Source organism: Drosophila teissieri, chromosome X, assembly GCF_016746235.2.
Source record: "Drosophila teissieri strain GT53w chromosome X, Prin_Dtei_1.1, whole genome shotgun sequence".
In the NCBI taxonomy this organism is placed as follows: Eukaryota; Metazoa; Arthropoda; class Insecta; order Diptera; family Drosophilidae; genus Drosophila; species Drosophila teissieri.
The window spans coordinates 9,961,114-9,977,218 of NC_053034.1; the positions used below are offsets into that span (position 1 = coordinate 9,961,114).

Genomic DNA, 16,105 nt, shown 5'->3' on the forward strand with positions numbered 1-16,105 from the left:
TGTGTGTGTGGGTGGGTGGTTGTGTTCCATGGCATCCACCAGCTCCTCTGGCTTGGCACTGTTTCAAATCATTACTTCATATATGTATGTAGGTACATTTCCCCACCAGACCCTTCAGTCTGCATATTTTGTGAGCTGAATTCTCGAAAAGTGAGCCAAGGAATGCCACCATCTAAAATCAGGCATCACATTCCGGCTTTCAGATAGTTTTATTCCTGGGGGACACACATTTTAGACGGCAATTGAATTAAGCTGGCAGTTTGCGTTTATCTAACATTTTTAAGGACAGGTGAAAATTGCTGTGTGTGTGATAACATTTAAAATTTGCTACTAACTTATGTGATGTAACTTTATCTATAGGTTTCTGGTAGTTTGTGAACTTATACCTATATAACTTATATCTACTAAGAGATTAGACATTACTTTCTTACGACGCATGAAAGCCAAAGTGTCGGGGATAACCATTACTTTTGTGTGCCATGAATTACGACGATATTATAGTGCTCATTTATCGGTGTGAATCCGTTCCATTAGGCCCATCGTTTCGCCACTGCCGCCACCTTTGACCTCCAGGAACACATTGGCACACTGCGCCGAGTTGATTGAACCTTTGGTGGCAATTTGTGTAATTTATTTGGCAATTCAGTGACCACAGAACCTGTCAACGCGACTGCGGCAACAAGTGGCAATCCTCTGGAGAACCATGAATGCTCGCATACCCATGTACTATATGCCATCAACATATCCTGCAGGCCCAGTCGCCTGTCAATAATTTCATTAATTCAATATTTGCGTATATTTTGATGGCTCCTCTCCAAGGCAACTCGGCCTGGTTGCGGCTCCAGGATCCCTGGCAAAGTGGGGCTTATTATCTCGAAGGGGGTCTGTCTCCACTGACACGCCCCCTCTTCCCCTTTGCTCCTTGCCACCGCCCCTGCTGCTGCTCCTGCTCCTTGCGGCAGCAATTTATGAATATTTTAGCATTCTATTAGGAGGACACACACACACAGCAGCACACACAGTCCTTGTCTGGCCCAAATATAGGTGTATATAAACAATTCCATGTGGACTCTGATTGCCAATTCACAATTTGGCAAACTGCTGCTCCACTCCTGCCTCCACTCCTGCCTCCACTCCTGCCTCCACATCCAGAGATCGCTGTTCCAGCGTTTAATAAGAAAAAGTTTGCCATAGTTTTCGAGTCCACACAAGAATGCAAACCCATTTCGCAAACCGATGGCAGCAGCCAAAAGTCAAACACTAAAATGAATTGCTTCGCCAGGTTCAGATGAGTTCAGTTTTCGGTTTTGGACGCAGTTTTCTGGCCAGTTTCTACGGCGATTTTCTGTTTTTCTGATTTTCCGATTTTGTGATTTTCCGATTTTCAGGTGGCGGGGGTAATAAGCGATTTCATAACTGGCCGGCGAAAAGTTTTCTGTTTGTTTTTGTGTGTGTGTGTTTGGCCTGGAAAAGTGTCAGAAACTTTGCACCACACCAAGCAATTTGAAATTTTCCATATTTCTACGCATGCCCCTCGTCTGGTGGCAAGTTCCACCTGGCAGCGGCTTCCCTTTGTGCGGCGGCAAATTGATTTTTTAAGTTGTCCCCAAGCAAATCAGTGTGGAAAAATACAGAAATACACAAAATAAACAAATGCCGGGATCCCTTTACCTTTGCACATATACATTTACCTCCATCAAGTTGCAGGTCCTGTCGCCCGTTGTCCTGCAGGAATAGATTTTGCGAGTCTAGTTCACATTTGATAATCTCCGCAATTCAAAGTTGATGTATGCCACCTGACATCGCGTTTTCTAACCCAATGAGCCGGCAACAACTTGATTAATCAGCTTAAAAGTAATATCTCTATAATGCCCGCTTAATGCGGCGTGTGGCTTGAAATGAATAAAATAATAATAATTTTAAATATGCAAACGGAATGGTGGCCCTTTTTGTCAGCTGGAAGGGATTTTGTTTGAAGGATTTTCAACAATAAAAAACATGTAGAAACCGAAATGGATGCATGCATCATTGATGTAGGGATTAATTTGTATAAACTATAGCTACTGTTTCATATCCGCCACTATATAAAGTAAATACGAGACTTTAAAGCACTGTAAACAATTTGTATAGGGAACGTTGGGGGGAAGTTAAGTGGCCACTTGGATTACAATTGCCAGGATCTCTGGGGACCACGCTTATGACATGGTCGACATGGTCGCTGCAGTTTGGAGTTGCTACACTTTAAGTTTGTTTATTCGGTGGCGTTGGTAATATTTTCGTACAGCTCTGAAGGGGGCGAAAAGTTGAGTGGCCAGAAGTTGGGCTCAGTTGAGTCCTCCTTGAACTAGCTTAAATCGTTGTGTATGCAAAGAACACGCCTTTGTTTCGTCCTGGCTCGTCCTGGCTCGTCCTTTAGCTCCTATTTGCTCCGCTCTGCGGCTACAGTTTATTTATGTTTACTGCTCAGTTGTTGCTCCTCATCCCCCCCCAATCCACAATACCCACGTTCCTAGTGATTCCATTCCCATACCCATTCCCATACCGATTCCCATGCCGTTGCTGCCTCGTTGCGGATATCCGGTTGCCGGCGTTGACTTTGGCACGCGGCGTCGCCTAATCCCCTCCAGCTCTGCGCTGGCTCCATGCTCCTCCTGCTCCCCCATGTTCCGATGTGCCCATGTGCCGATGTTCGGCTGTTCCGATGTTCGGATGTTCGGATGTTCCGTGTTACCAACAGAACTTGGCCGGATATGCGCCTGCAAAACGAAAACGAAAACGAAATTACGCCAAAGGGTGCAAAAGGGAGGGAAGGGCAGCAAAACTCAAGTCACTGCGCAAAAGAAACGGCTTAAGTAAACATTATCAAGTCCACAAAGGGCGGAATTGGGCTAGGAGCACCAGTAGATGGAGCTGGAGCTGGAGCTGGAGATGGAGCTGGAGCTGGGGTCTGGAGCAGCTAGGAGCAATTGGGATGATACAACCTCAATAGATGCCGTCAAGCAAAGGGGACGATTATGGGATTGTTGAGACCAAAGACATTCCTTACTATTCATAGTTCTCAGTTTCAGTATTTCAGGGTTTTCTATGCACAAAACTTAACAATTGGAAATGTAGTAAATAAATCTGCTATTTGTGGGATTTCAGTTATAAAAATATATAAAATATACTATATATATAGCTGCTACGTTTATGTTTTTAGCTTACCTGCATGTTATTAACTTATGACTTTGTTTTGTCACCTGGCTGGGTATTCTTTATACATTGTTTTACTCGCCTTGAACTATGGACTAAGACGCATTTTGTAAACATTTTAAGCAACATTTTGTTTACATTTTAAGCTACATTTTGTTTTATTTTCGAAGGCTCCTCCCAGCTGACATATCACGTCCTGCGAAACGCAAGGGCATCCAGAAGTTGCTAACTCGACTACGGTCTTCCAACTTCACCCCCCAAAAAAACCCTGCTCCATTTTGCCATTTTATCTGGCGCAGAAAGAAAAGAAACTTTAAATACAATCAACTGGCCCCATTTGCCTTGGCTTGGGGCTCGTTGTAGCAATTTGTAAAAATTACACATGCACACGCACACACTCGCCCCCCACACACTGCGAGAAAATGCGTTGGCTGCGACGGGGGCTCAAATGAGACATCCGCTTAAAGCGGAAATCAAATGGCCCCTTTGGCCAGCTTCGTCCTGGTTCTCGTCCTGGTCCACATCCTGCTCCTGCTCGTGGTCTTGGGTTCTGTGTCCTGGGTCCATGGCAGTGGGCCTCCTCCGCCTTCGTTCGTTCTCATCTTGGTCATTATTGCGCATTATTACTGTAAGTTTGTTATCCCTCTTCCATGGGGCTTATTAAATTGCCCTTTGCCAGCTCACAAGGAGGTATGCAAATTGCCCCATTGTCGGAGCAAATTACTGGATGTGTCCAGGGGTCGAAAGTGAATGTGAATCTGAATGCGAATACGGATGGCTGCATCTTCTTCTGCAGCATCTGCATCTGCATCTACATCCTGTGGCTCATTTCGCAGTGGATTATTCGCATTATTGAAGCTGCAATACTTTGACACCAGCACCTGCATCCATCAAGCCATCGCTTGGCACAGGTCCTGCGGCGACCTTCAAGGACTCAGCATCGACCACAAATATGACAAGTTGCAGCTTACAGATTATCAAGGGGGCACACGCTTCATGGACATCGGCAGCATCCAGGAGATGCCTCATAGAATTGAATTTCAGAAGGAAAGCCATTCATTCATTCATTCATTTCTAAGTAAATACATTGTGCTGTTTCGTTTGGGGCACAGACACATACACATGCTTGAATTGGTTAGTAAGTTTCAAAATGTTGTTTACATTCAAGTATTTTTAGCAAGAAATGACTTTTCCAGTTAACTGGAAGCTTGATTTGGGATACAAGAAAATGTATTAGATTGCAAAGCAGAAATGTATTTAGTTTCGCTATCTAATTTGACTTATTACATATTCCACAACACTCTTTGATTTTTAAGGTATTAACAATGCCATTCCTCCAACTAAACATTCCAATTATATACTTTGTTTTAATTAAAAACCGGTTTTAGCATGTTCCATTTGCAGGCGTTGCTTCTTGCGATATTCATGTTGGTCCTTGAGAAGGGTCCTCTAATGGTGGCTGTGTGTTTCCGAGGAACTCCGCCATTCATTCCCCTTCTGCTCTGTTGATTGGCATTTTCAATTATTAAGCAGGCAGACGTAAATTCATTTCCACAGCAATTCACGCTGAAAGCGAAGCCAAACGTACAGTAAACACAGCAGGCGGGTGGTGCACCACCCACACCACCCACCACCCACCGCCCAACGCCCACCACCCACTGACCACTTCACCTTACATGCTGGGACATAAAATCCTTATTGGCGAATCGTGAGACTTGCACTGCAAGTTGATTCGCATTTTCAGTTGTGTGTTTCGTTTAACGCACTTTTAATGGCCACCAATGATGTGCCCACTGCAAACTGTGTGGCAATGGGCAGCCAGGATTAGGGGCCAGGACTCTTATTTTTTTTGTTCTTTTAATGCGCCTTGCAATCGCTGCCGCCAGGCAATCAATTTTTATCACCCACCCCACCCACTCTGCAACAGCAACAGCAGCAGCAACAGCTGGCGTGGCAACTAATGCCAGCGTGCCATCGATAATGTGGGGCAGGTGGCAAGAATCAGGGGAGTGTGGCGCTCCTTCGGGTTTCGGCACTTCTAGGGGGGATGGGGAGGGGGTTGGGGTTATTGAAGGGGTTAGCAAATGGCAAACGACTTTGACAAATACCCCAATGCAGTAAGGTGTGGTGAAAGCAGCCTTTCAGCCTGCCTCGCCTCCTCTCATCCTGCTTTCCCCTCCTTTCCCCATCGAGAGTTCGGCCAGGTCGCTGGTTCCTGTGCTCCAGCACAATTCCTGGTAAACGTTTTACATATTGTGAAATAACAATATCAACAAATTCAGCGAAAAGACAGCGAAGCACAGCAGACAGCAGTCATCAACCACGAGGGCAGCTCAACCACTTCTTGATACATTCTCCGAGGGAAACTGGAACTCTTTGAGCCACCCTGGCACCACCCAACCACCCAACCACTGGGGCATGTCAAATTTCTGCCTGCCTCAGGCCGAGAAATGGCAGCTCAAATTTCGTTATAATATTTATGCGCTCCCCGCCTGTGTGTGCATGTGTGTGGGTGGATGGTAGCCTGAATGGATGGGTGGTTGGCTGAATGGATGGGTGGTTGGGTGGCTGGGTGGTGGGGTGGCTGGCTGAGTGCCTGGGTGGTGCCTGGTGTGGGTGGCTTTTGCCAGCTCCGTTGGCAAGTGCGCACTTTAAAGCTCCGCTCTTGGATCTTCAAATTGTTGTGCGGTCGCAACAATCGGTCGCCACCCGTAACCCGTAACCCGTAAACCGTAGTCCATATTCCACAACCCGTAGTCCGTATTCCGCATCCTGTAGTTCGTATTCCGTATCCTGGAGAGGGATTTTCGTGCCGTGTTCAATGGACCGGGGGTGTCCTTGTTGATGCCACTGTGTTATTGTGCGGTAAGCAGCTTACGGCCCCAAATCACTTGGCCAAAAAAGGGACAAACGAGCCGCGGCGTGGGTTTCGAACACTTCTACGGTCTACGGTCCAATCCGGAGTTCCAAAGACGGAGGCTTTGGGGCCAAACAAACTCATCAGTGGCAGCGAATCGAAATTAGAATTCAACAAAGGCAACAAAAGTTTCAAGTGCCCAGGTTTGGAGTATGTGTGTTTTTTTATATTTTGTTTGCCAATTGTATTCGCATCCCAATTACATACAATGCGCGTATATATTTACACAAAGTGGATATATATATATATATATTTTTTTGGTTGCCAGTCAGTCGGCCATTGTTGTTATGCGCATAGGCATAAAATATTAACAACATCAAATGCAAGCTGGCAGCAGTCGGGGGAAAAACTGGCGAGCTGGGAAAACTTTCAGAATGGAAAGTAAGAATGGTAAGTGCGTATAAGCACGCATAAAAATGGAAAGAAGTGTGGGCGCCCATTTCCCACTGAATTTCCCTCCTTTATTTTCCCGACACAATCTTTTTCGGCCAATCTGTGCGGATTCCCCGATCGGACAGCGATTTTCCCACACTCCTTTCCACTTTCCACCGTAATGACTTTTTTCGCGCTTTCCACTTCGTTTGCATTTTCCTCTGTCACTTAAAACAAACGAAAGTATAAAAACGACGGACCTGCGGCAGTTGGGGGCAAATCAAAAGCAAAGTGTGTACCTCTGTCTACAGTCCGCTGCTTGTGCACTGAAAGAAAATGCTGAAGCTAGAAATAACTTGTATAAGATAACTATCATAAGAAGGATGCCACAAGCACTTGCTATTGCTTTCAGCTACAAATTTCAAACACGAATTTGTGTGATTTAGCAGGAGGATGAGTATCAGCAACTATTATCACTGTGCATATGGTAATTTCTGCTCTCCATGTCCTTTTAGTCCTGTCCTGCACGCGTGTGTGTGTGTGTGTGTGTGTGTGGGCGCTTGTTTCTGTGTGTTTTTGTGCACTTTACGACTTTAATTACGTAAGTACATAATTGTGTTATTATCGTAAGCCCGCAGAGCGCAACACATGCTTCGCTCCTTGTCCAGATCCTTGTCCGTGTCCGTGTCCGTTTCCCTGGCCGTGGCCGTGTCCGTGTCCTTGTCCGTGTCCGTGTCCCTGGCCGTGTCCGTAGCCGTGTCCGCATCCGGGTGGTGATCCCGGCCGGGGCCTTTTGGTCAGCCAGCATGCCACTGTGTGTGTGGTGTGTGTGGTGTGTGCTTTGCCTGTGACCTCGTCTGGCCGCTTGGCCAGCATTTTACGGCCATTAAGTCCGGGGCAGTGTCTTTTTCGTAGCCGCCCATTTGCCGCTTGTTTCGTGTATCCTGCTCCCTCAGCTCACCCAGTTCATCCAGTTTGGGTCCCGAAAAGGACCTCTTGTACCCGGCTTTATTTCGATGGCCTAACCTTTGGGTTCCGCTCCGCTGTTTACATTATAATCCTGCCTACTGCCTCCTGCCTGCCTGCCTTCTCCATAGCGAAAGCATTTTGTCTGCTCATTGTTTTCTTATTATTTAAATTACGAAATTCTGTTTTTAATTATGCATTGTTTCTTCCGCTCCTGCTGCGTCGACTTTTCCGCTTCTCCATCCATTAGAAGCAATTTGCGTATAATTTGAAACTCCGATTATTGGTAACCTTTCTCTCCTCCGTCTTCGTCTGCGTCTTCTTCATCTTAGAGTGGCGCCTCTGAAAACTCAATTTCCTCCCGCTTTTCCTCCCCAATTATTTTCCTTTAATTAAGACGCACATACATACGTGTACGTGTGTCTGTGCGGCAATGTTTCGATTCAATTATCGCTTTGATAAATATATATTTAAATATTGCCAACATTCGAGACTGACAAATAAGAGATTCCTCGACTTTTTGCACATTGTTTCCATTTCTCGTACTTTGTCTGTGCTTTTAACTGAAAGCCAAGGACATCAAATTTCAAAGAGAAACGCTGCAGTCTCAGCTGGGAGCAGAGAAAAGCGGGGAAAAGCGAAGAAATGTGGAGAAAAGCCTGCCAACAGGTGAAATGGAAAGGAAGAAGTTAAGCTCCAAGGCTGCGAATAGTTCCATCTGCGTTTGTTGTTGTTCTTCCCCCGATACACCCAGATCGATATCCATCTCTATTTCGGAGCAACTTCTTCGCCAGCCTCGCCCGTAAATGATTATTAAATGCTTTTCATTTCCAGCTCTTGCCAGCCATCATCCAATAAGCAAAAAGCCAAAGCCAAAACCAAGACCAAAACCAAAACCAAGACCAAGACCAAGTCCAATTCCTTCGGCTTGTGTACACTGTGCGCTTCTGGAGCGGCAATTCGTCAAAGTCAAAATTGCGACAGTGGAAATGATGATACTTCTGCATACTTCCATCCTCCTGCTGCCCCTCCTCCTGCTGCTCCTGCTGCTCCTGCTCCTCCTGCTCCTCCTGCTCCTGCTCCTCCTGCTCCTTCTGCTCCTCCTGCTCCTCCTCCTCCTCCTTCTTCTGCTCCTCCTCCTGCTTGGTTGCAATTTGTTTTGGGGCGCGAGGGAGGAGTCGGCGGAATGTGGCCTGCCCGCTGGCAGCACGGAAATAAATTGTTATTAATGTGCTTGCCTGTGGCGGCCCTGCTCCTGGTTACCGGGAATCCAAATACCCACACCCATTGCCATTGCCATCGTCTACAGTCGATAAATTATTTGGCAAACGCGCGCCAAATTGTAAATATCTTTATGCGGGGGCGCAAAAGCCCCAATAATGCCAGCCAATTTAATGGGCTGGCCACTTGTTGGATGTTTCTCAAACTGGAACTCCAAGTGGAACTGAAACTGAAACTGAAACTGGGTATGGGATGGGTATGGGATGGGAGTTCCACAGCGACATCATCCAGCCATAAAGTGTTTACGGGCAGCGCTTAAATTGATTTGTGCCCAGCACGAATCAAATCAATTGCATTAGCCAACTCGATTCGCAGAGCGAGAGGTAATCATAACTGCGGGTCCAGATCCTTTGACTTCCTTTGACGTCCCATAAAGCGGAAACCGTTACTGCCAGCCGGGCAGGAGATGATGAGCATAAAAAAGGCGCCACCTAGCACCGCCAGGAGTCCACAACCACATCTCCAGTCTCCAGCATTCGGCATGCGGAGCACTCGCCATTTGGCATCCTGGAAGCCAAGACAGCCATCAAGGCCACACACACCCATGGCGGGAATCCTTGGCAGGACGCCCCCAGGACTCGTTAAATTGCGTGCAGCATCCGTCGACTCCCCTCTCACTTCCCCTTCCCCTCCCCCTCAGCTAACAGCGGTTGGCCACAGCGCTGCACAGGGAGAAAAACAACAGCGGTTTATCGTCGCCCCCAAAACTGGAAACTCGTTAAAAAGTTTTCCCTTTTGGCAATTAGCATAACGGAAAAATATTGACACCACTTCTTTTCCAGTTGGCCAAATTAGCATTTTGGTAATTAATATAGCCATAAATCTGTTTCCTTTTTTGGTGGAGGGGGGAATTGCAGAAAAGGTTAGGAAAAATGCGAAAATTATGTGGTATCTGATTTGTATCAGCTTGCAATGCAGTTGAGGCTTAGGACTAAATTCCGAATTTCCCTGTCGAAATTATGACTTTATTTCTGCGAGTGTCGCAACCTCTTGCTTTGATTTCGATTTCCCCGCCCCCTCGGCGACTGTTGTCGTTTATTCGCATTTGACTGTGCGCAGTGGCCAAAGTATTCAAAACAGATTTGTTGGCCAGATTGTACAGCGCTAACAGTTCATTACCCAAATGACTGTGGGCCAAAACGGAGGGGGCGCAATGCGATTTGGCTGAAAAGGTTTCATTACAATTTCGGGCACTCGGCGAATGGAAAACTTTTGGCCCCCACCCCAAGGATCCCTGGCAGGCGCCTCCTCCTCCTTGGCGGTGGTAGTTTGAGATTTGATTTAAAAGTTGCGACCAAGTTTTTTGGGGGGAAGGTGGCATTTTTGTGGGCCTGCCGTCGAGGGAATCGCAAACTTTTTAATAGTTATTCATACAAAATCATTTGCGATTGCCCTGCTCCTCGAGTGCCGCCATATGTGTGCCACCATCCACCAACTGAAAGAAGGAAAACTTTGGAGCACCGAGTTGCAGTGGCTGCTCCATTCTGGCGGAATAATTATGCGCCACATAATAAGGCGCCGCCCATCCTTCCGTGGCAACTCTTTGCTCCTCGTTGCTCCATCGCACCTGGCCACTTGACCAGACAGATGATTGATGAACTGCCTCCCCAAAAACGCCAATTCTCCTGGATTTAAGCCCACTCAGCTGGGTATATGGCAGTGGCTCCAGATACGCACCTGCCATCCTGGGGAGCAGTTTAATGAGAAAATAACTTGGATGCGGCCATAAATTCATTTCCGCCCTTTGTTTAATTTCCTTCGCCATCCGAAAAAGTTTCCCGCTACGCGCGAATTCATATGTAATTACAATTACGATGTAATCTCGGGCAAGAATGGCATTCTCTTTGGGATGTTGGATATGGGGGAGTGGATGGTGGACCCACCTGGTCGCGGGTCAGGGTCACGGTCGAGGTTGCTCTGTGCCACAGATGCCGCACGCCCAGAAACACTGGGGCAGACAAGTTGATTCAATTACAGCTTTTCGCATGCCACCATCCACTGTGCTCGTATACAATACTCGTATATAGTAGAGCACCAGACATCAAAGGGAACCTACTGCCTACGACGAACTTCCTTCCCTTCCTTCCCTTCCTTCCACTTGACAACGACTCTGTAATTATAAAATCAATGGAAATAGTTTGTCCACCTGGGGGCCACCAAAATGTCAGTCAGTCAATGAACTGTGTGGAGTGCTGGCCCCGATTTTCAAATGTAAAACGATGGTTGGCCAAGCGGCTACTTCAAAGACGGCAAGTCAAATCAATTATTTAGCCAGTACTTGAAGTGGAGTGAAATGGCATTATTATGCTGCTGATTCCCGTACTTCGATGGTAAGTGGGGCAGTGCTTCGATGTTAAGTGGGGCAGCAAACTGTAAGCACAGCAAGGAAACTATAATAACAATTTGTGAATTATCCATTGCCTCACCAAGCACCACACTTGTGCCTCCTTTGCAGGACTACATGCCGCAGCTGTCGGGGATCGGCTTGTGCGTGGTCAACCTGATGGACGACATGCAGGAGTACACGCGCGGCCTCTTCCTGCTAATGTAAGACAAGCCCCCCAATGTGAAGTGGAGGAGTGAGCACCTCTGTGACCACTTTGTTTCGATTCACAGGTACTGCGGTCCGGCCATCCTGCTGTCCTACCTGTACATCCGCACCTCCCAGGAGCTGCGTCCGCCCGACGGACCCTTCGCCGTCATGATGTACGAGCACCGCGCCGATCTGCGGATGCGCCAGAGGTGAGTTGAAATACTAGGCCAGCTATCTGCGTTGCTAATTGGGCTGATTAATTCGGTGATTTGCCAATCAGTGCGCCAGTTCCAGCTGCCTGTCCGAGTAACCCGATTCGCAATCACTCCAATCCCTTGGCCAGCCAGCGCTAATGAGCCATCGCCATCGTCCTCCTGGCGACGCTGCCCTAACGAGTTCCAATTTCTTGAGCCACTTCTTCAGCTCATCCCTTTCGCTATTATGGCGCACTTAAAGGGGTGGAAGATTCAGTCATCTCCCCGCTCCTCCTCTCATTACTTTAATGGGATAACTTAAGTGGCATAATTCACTGGCTTACTAGATAACTTTCCATATTAACGAATTTATAATTGCACGTTATACATCTTTGACTCCTAGGAACTCCTCCACATCCTCGGTGGAGCCGCGCCATCTGAGCGGCGGGGGCGTGGCCGGGCTGAGCAATGGAGGCGCCAGCTCCGCCCGCTCCTACGATCTGTACAGCGCCGAACTGGACGTGCATCGCGAGAAGCGGAAGCAGCGCAACTTTGGGAGCATGGCCGCCACGCAGGTGGTGTGCATGTGTCCACTGATGATACTGCGCTTCGCCAGGCTCTCGCTGGAGGAGACGTACGAGAATGCCAAGCACTTTGACTTCACCTACCTGATGTTCGTGTGGGTGGCCTTTCTGCCCACCGTCATCTTTCCCTGCATCTACGCCTCGCAAATCTTACCCAGGTGAGTGAATCAACACCTGACAAATAATCCCAGCACCTCAAGAGCTGACTCATTTCCTTCATCATTTCATCATTTCATCTTTCCTTTTTCCCATTGCTCTTCTCATACATCCCGCAGAGATGAACAGGAGCGTCTGAGGGGCTACTTCCGGTTATCCTCGAAGCGCAAGCAGAAGTCGCAGCGCCGCAGCGATGCGGGCGGCGGATCCGGTGTGGGGGGCAGTTCCCGCGAGGATTCCATCGAGAAGGACGAGGCCTCGAACACGACCAGTGTGCAGCATGCCGCTGAGCTGCACAAGCACGCGTCCAAGTTGCGACACGAGCGCGAGGTGCGTCTGCCAGGACACGGATCGTCGGCTGGCGGAGATCGCTACTCGGGAGCACCATATCGCCAGGGCAAGGACAGGGAAAGGGAAAGGGACAGGGAGCGGGAGCGGGAGCGGGAGCGGGACAGGGATAGGGAGCGGGAGCGGGAACGGCAGAGGGCGAGCGGTCGCGGGGCGGGAGACGCCGGCGTGGTGAACAACCTGGGCAAGGATATGCGCGGCAAGAAGCACGATGTCAAGATCAACATCATCTCGGATGGCGTCGGCCATGCCACCCATTCCGCCCACCGCAAGCAGCCGGGCGGCGGCGGCAGCAACAACAATAACAACAACAGCAACAACAACAACAGCAGCAGCAGTCGCAGTCGCACCAATCCCGGCCAGCAGCGGCATGGCAGCGGCAAGCTCACCGCCGACTGTCTGTCCAACGTGACCGCCTCGACGTTCTGCAACGGCAGCGGCAGCGTGACGGCCACCGGAAACGGAAACGGCCTGGGCAGCGCACTCATCCCGGACGACAGCAGCACCAGCAACTACGGCGACGGCGAGGAGAGCTCCGTGGTCAGCAGCATGATGGTGGCGCCGCAACGCTGGCCGGGATCGGGCAGCGCCGGCGGCCTGCTGCGCCACAAGGACGTGTCGTTCAGCGAGTGCAGCAGCACGTTCTCGTCGAGCACGCTGGAGCGCGACCTGGAGATCATGGACCAGCTGGAGCGGGAGCGCAGCATGGACATCCAGGAGATGCTGCAGCGGGAACGGGAGCGCGACAAGGTGCGTCGCCAGCTGCCGGACATCGAGAAGCTCTACGCGCAGCGTTCGCCGAAGGGAAAGCGCGGCGAGGCAGCTGGAGCCGGAGCGGGAGGGGGAGGGGGAGGGGGAGGGGGAGGGGGAGCGGGATTGGCGCTGGTCATGCCCGGCAGTGATCCGCTGAGCAGTCTCTCGCAATCGCAGTCGCTGTCCACGGAGTACAGCCTGTGCTCCACACTGGAGACGAGCGGCGGCGGCGGTCACCACGACGAGGTGGTGCTGCCACACCACCTGGAGGAGGTGGAGGAGGAGGTGGTGCCGTCGGATTTCTATGACAGCTATACGCCCGGCGGCACCCAGAATCTGCCGCCCAATGCGGCTGGCGCTGTGCCAGCGGTGGCCAACGGTGGTGGTGCTGCAGTTCCCGCGTATCAGTACCAGTACAGTCGCAATCGGCTGAGCCGCAAGAGTTCCGGCTCCAGTTCGGGCCACCATCATCATGGTCATCACGGTCATCACGGTCATGGCCAGCATGGCGGCGGTGGCGTTGGAGGCGTGGCCGGCGGTGGCCGCGGCTCCAAGCGGGATAGCTTCAATTCGCTGAACGGCACGGATCTGATTGCCGGCGCCTTTTGCGAGCTGGATCCCACGCAACCGCTGAACAAGATGGCCGTGATCGAGGGCCGGATGCGACGCAGCAGTCCGCGCAACGCCAGCTTCAGTTCCGGTTCCGGCGTGTCCGGCCGCAGCTCGATGAAGTCCTCGTCGCGGGACTACGACTACGGCCATGGCTCCTCCTCGCACTCCGCGCATCCGGAGCTCGATTTCAGGGAGAACATCTTTGCGGAGCTCTAAGCGGCCATCATCGATGTGGCGGAGATTTTTGGTGGCGAGGAGAGCGGGAAACGAAAAGCTTTACGGTTACGGATTTGCCCAGGAGCTACGTGTTTAAGTAGGAGAATCTGCGGAAGCTGTCATTTTTTTGTGTAGTGTATGGTAGCTCACTTTTTTTTTTTGTAAGCAGAGGCAGTTGCTCAGCATGCAGAATGCAGAGTTTTTTGGGGAATAATAGTAAGGAACTGCAGGCTTACGAAGATACAGATACAGATAAAGATACAGATACAGATTTACACCTAAATGCATAAGATAAAGTAAATATATAGACCGAGTTATTGGAATACTTCGCCCAACTGGTTGTTGACTAATGTTTGTTGATTTCTGCGATCGGCGGGTTTAGGATCACAGATCAGGGATCGCAGTTTAGAAAACAGAGAGTTTAGGGAGAAGAAAATGGGAAAAATGGGGAAAGTGGGAAATGGGAAAACTGTGCCAAGAATCGGAAATGGGAAGCACTCCCACAAAACGTACACACACATATATATATAAATAGTATAATATGTCTTTTAAATGTTGCTAACTTTGACGGGGGGAGGGGGGCAGGGATGTGCCTGTGTTTTTAAACTTTCCCAAGCTACATACATACATATATGGATATATATATATACATATATATACATTACGATATATATAGACTAGACATATGCTAAGACATATTGAATATTACGAAATCAAATGAAAAGTTTATTGAATGTTAAATCAAAGTCAAACTACGAACTACGAATTACAATATACAATATACCATATACAAAATCGGAATAAACCATACAAGTTATAGCTGTAAGACTACTGGGCAATTCTTCTGAGCCCCAAAGAATTGCTCCCACACACACACACACACACACACATACCACGAAGTAAATGTTCCCGCATTCAGCAGGAATCCAGATACAGATTCACTTTGTTGGGCCTACTCCGGATCCGGACTCGGCATCTCATCCCGATTTCCGATCCAGATCCCGATCCTGCCTAGATTCTAGATTTATATAGCCCTAAATACATATACATATACATTTACATATACATACCCCTAATTGTGCAAGTGTCTGTGCGTGTGTCTAGCGATAAGTTCATTTTTTCTGTGCCGCTCCGCTGGCTGTTTGTTGTGCTGTTTTGGTGGTGCGATGGTTTGCTTGGTGGTGCGGTGGCGCGGTGGTGCGGTGGTGCTGCCTTGGTGTGAGCGAAAAACTAATAAAAACAAATTTTATGTGAGTTGAACACACAGAAGCAAATCTCTCATTGACAGCGTTTTATTTGGGAGTTGTCCATCAGTGTAAACCCTAAAATCCCATTTTGGCCCAATCCCCGGGGTCCATAGGTAAGCCTGCACTGCGAGAAACGGGGACAAATGCAACACACAAGCGACACTGAGGCTGCAAAATCAATTATCAGGTTGTAAGTCCCAAGTTCATTTGGTCTCTAAACATATTTACTTATATGCATTCCTTATAGAATATGAATTTATATGTTTATTGTTTTATGAATAATTTGATTTAAGCAACTGTTGCATTAAAGTTAAGTATGCGATCAGTGTAAACAAGCATTTGACCTGCAAGGCAGTTATTTAATTTGTTTTTCTGCGTGCTTTTTGGGGGATTCTGGGTGCCGGGGTGGCGCGCACCTCAATAAAATCCGTGGAAATGCAGGGTTGGGCTCCGAAAAATAATACACGCCTGCGGGGAGCAATGGATGCCCCGGGGGGAGGGGAGGGGGGAATGGGTATGGGTCCGGAATGGGGTCAGTGCGCGAGTTCAAAAGTTCAACGCGGGGCCAGTGATTCAGCCGGAGCCGACTCCTCCTCCTGCGATTCCGGCGATTCATCCTCCAGTTTCGGTTGCCACTACGGTTTCGGTTACGTCCTGGTCGTCCACCCGTGACCTGACCCAGTAAAATGATTAAGTGGCGTTATTTAGCAGCTGGCTGGATTTACTTGACTTGC

General features: G+C 48.9%; 1 protein-coding gene across 1 annotated transcript in view; it reads left to right on the forward strand.

Annotated features, from left to right (window-relative positions):
- Positions 1 to 14,745, forward strand: part of LOC122623681 — a 38,199-nt gene extending 23,454 nt beyond the window's left edge. Inside the window, exons 4-7 of the mRNA XM_043802966.1 lie at positions 11,184 to 11,275; positions 11,345 to 11,470; positions 11,859 to 12,197; positions 12,315 to 14,745. Of these exons, the coding sequence (XP_043658901.1) occupies positions 11,184 to 11,275; positions 11,345 to 11,470; positions 11,859 to 12,197; positions 12,315 to 14,124 (2,367 nt within the window). The 3' untranslated portion in view covers positions 14,125 to 14,745. The remainder of the gene's footprint in view (positions 1 to 11,183; positions 11,276 to 11,344; positions 11,471 to 11,858; positions 12,198 to 12,314) is intronic.
- Positions 14,746 to 16,105: the final 1,360 nt, after the last annotated feature.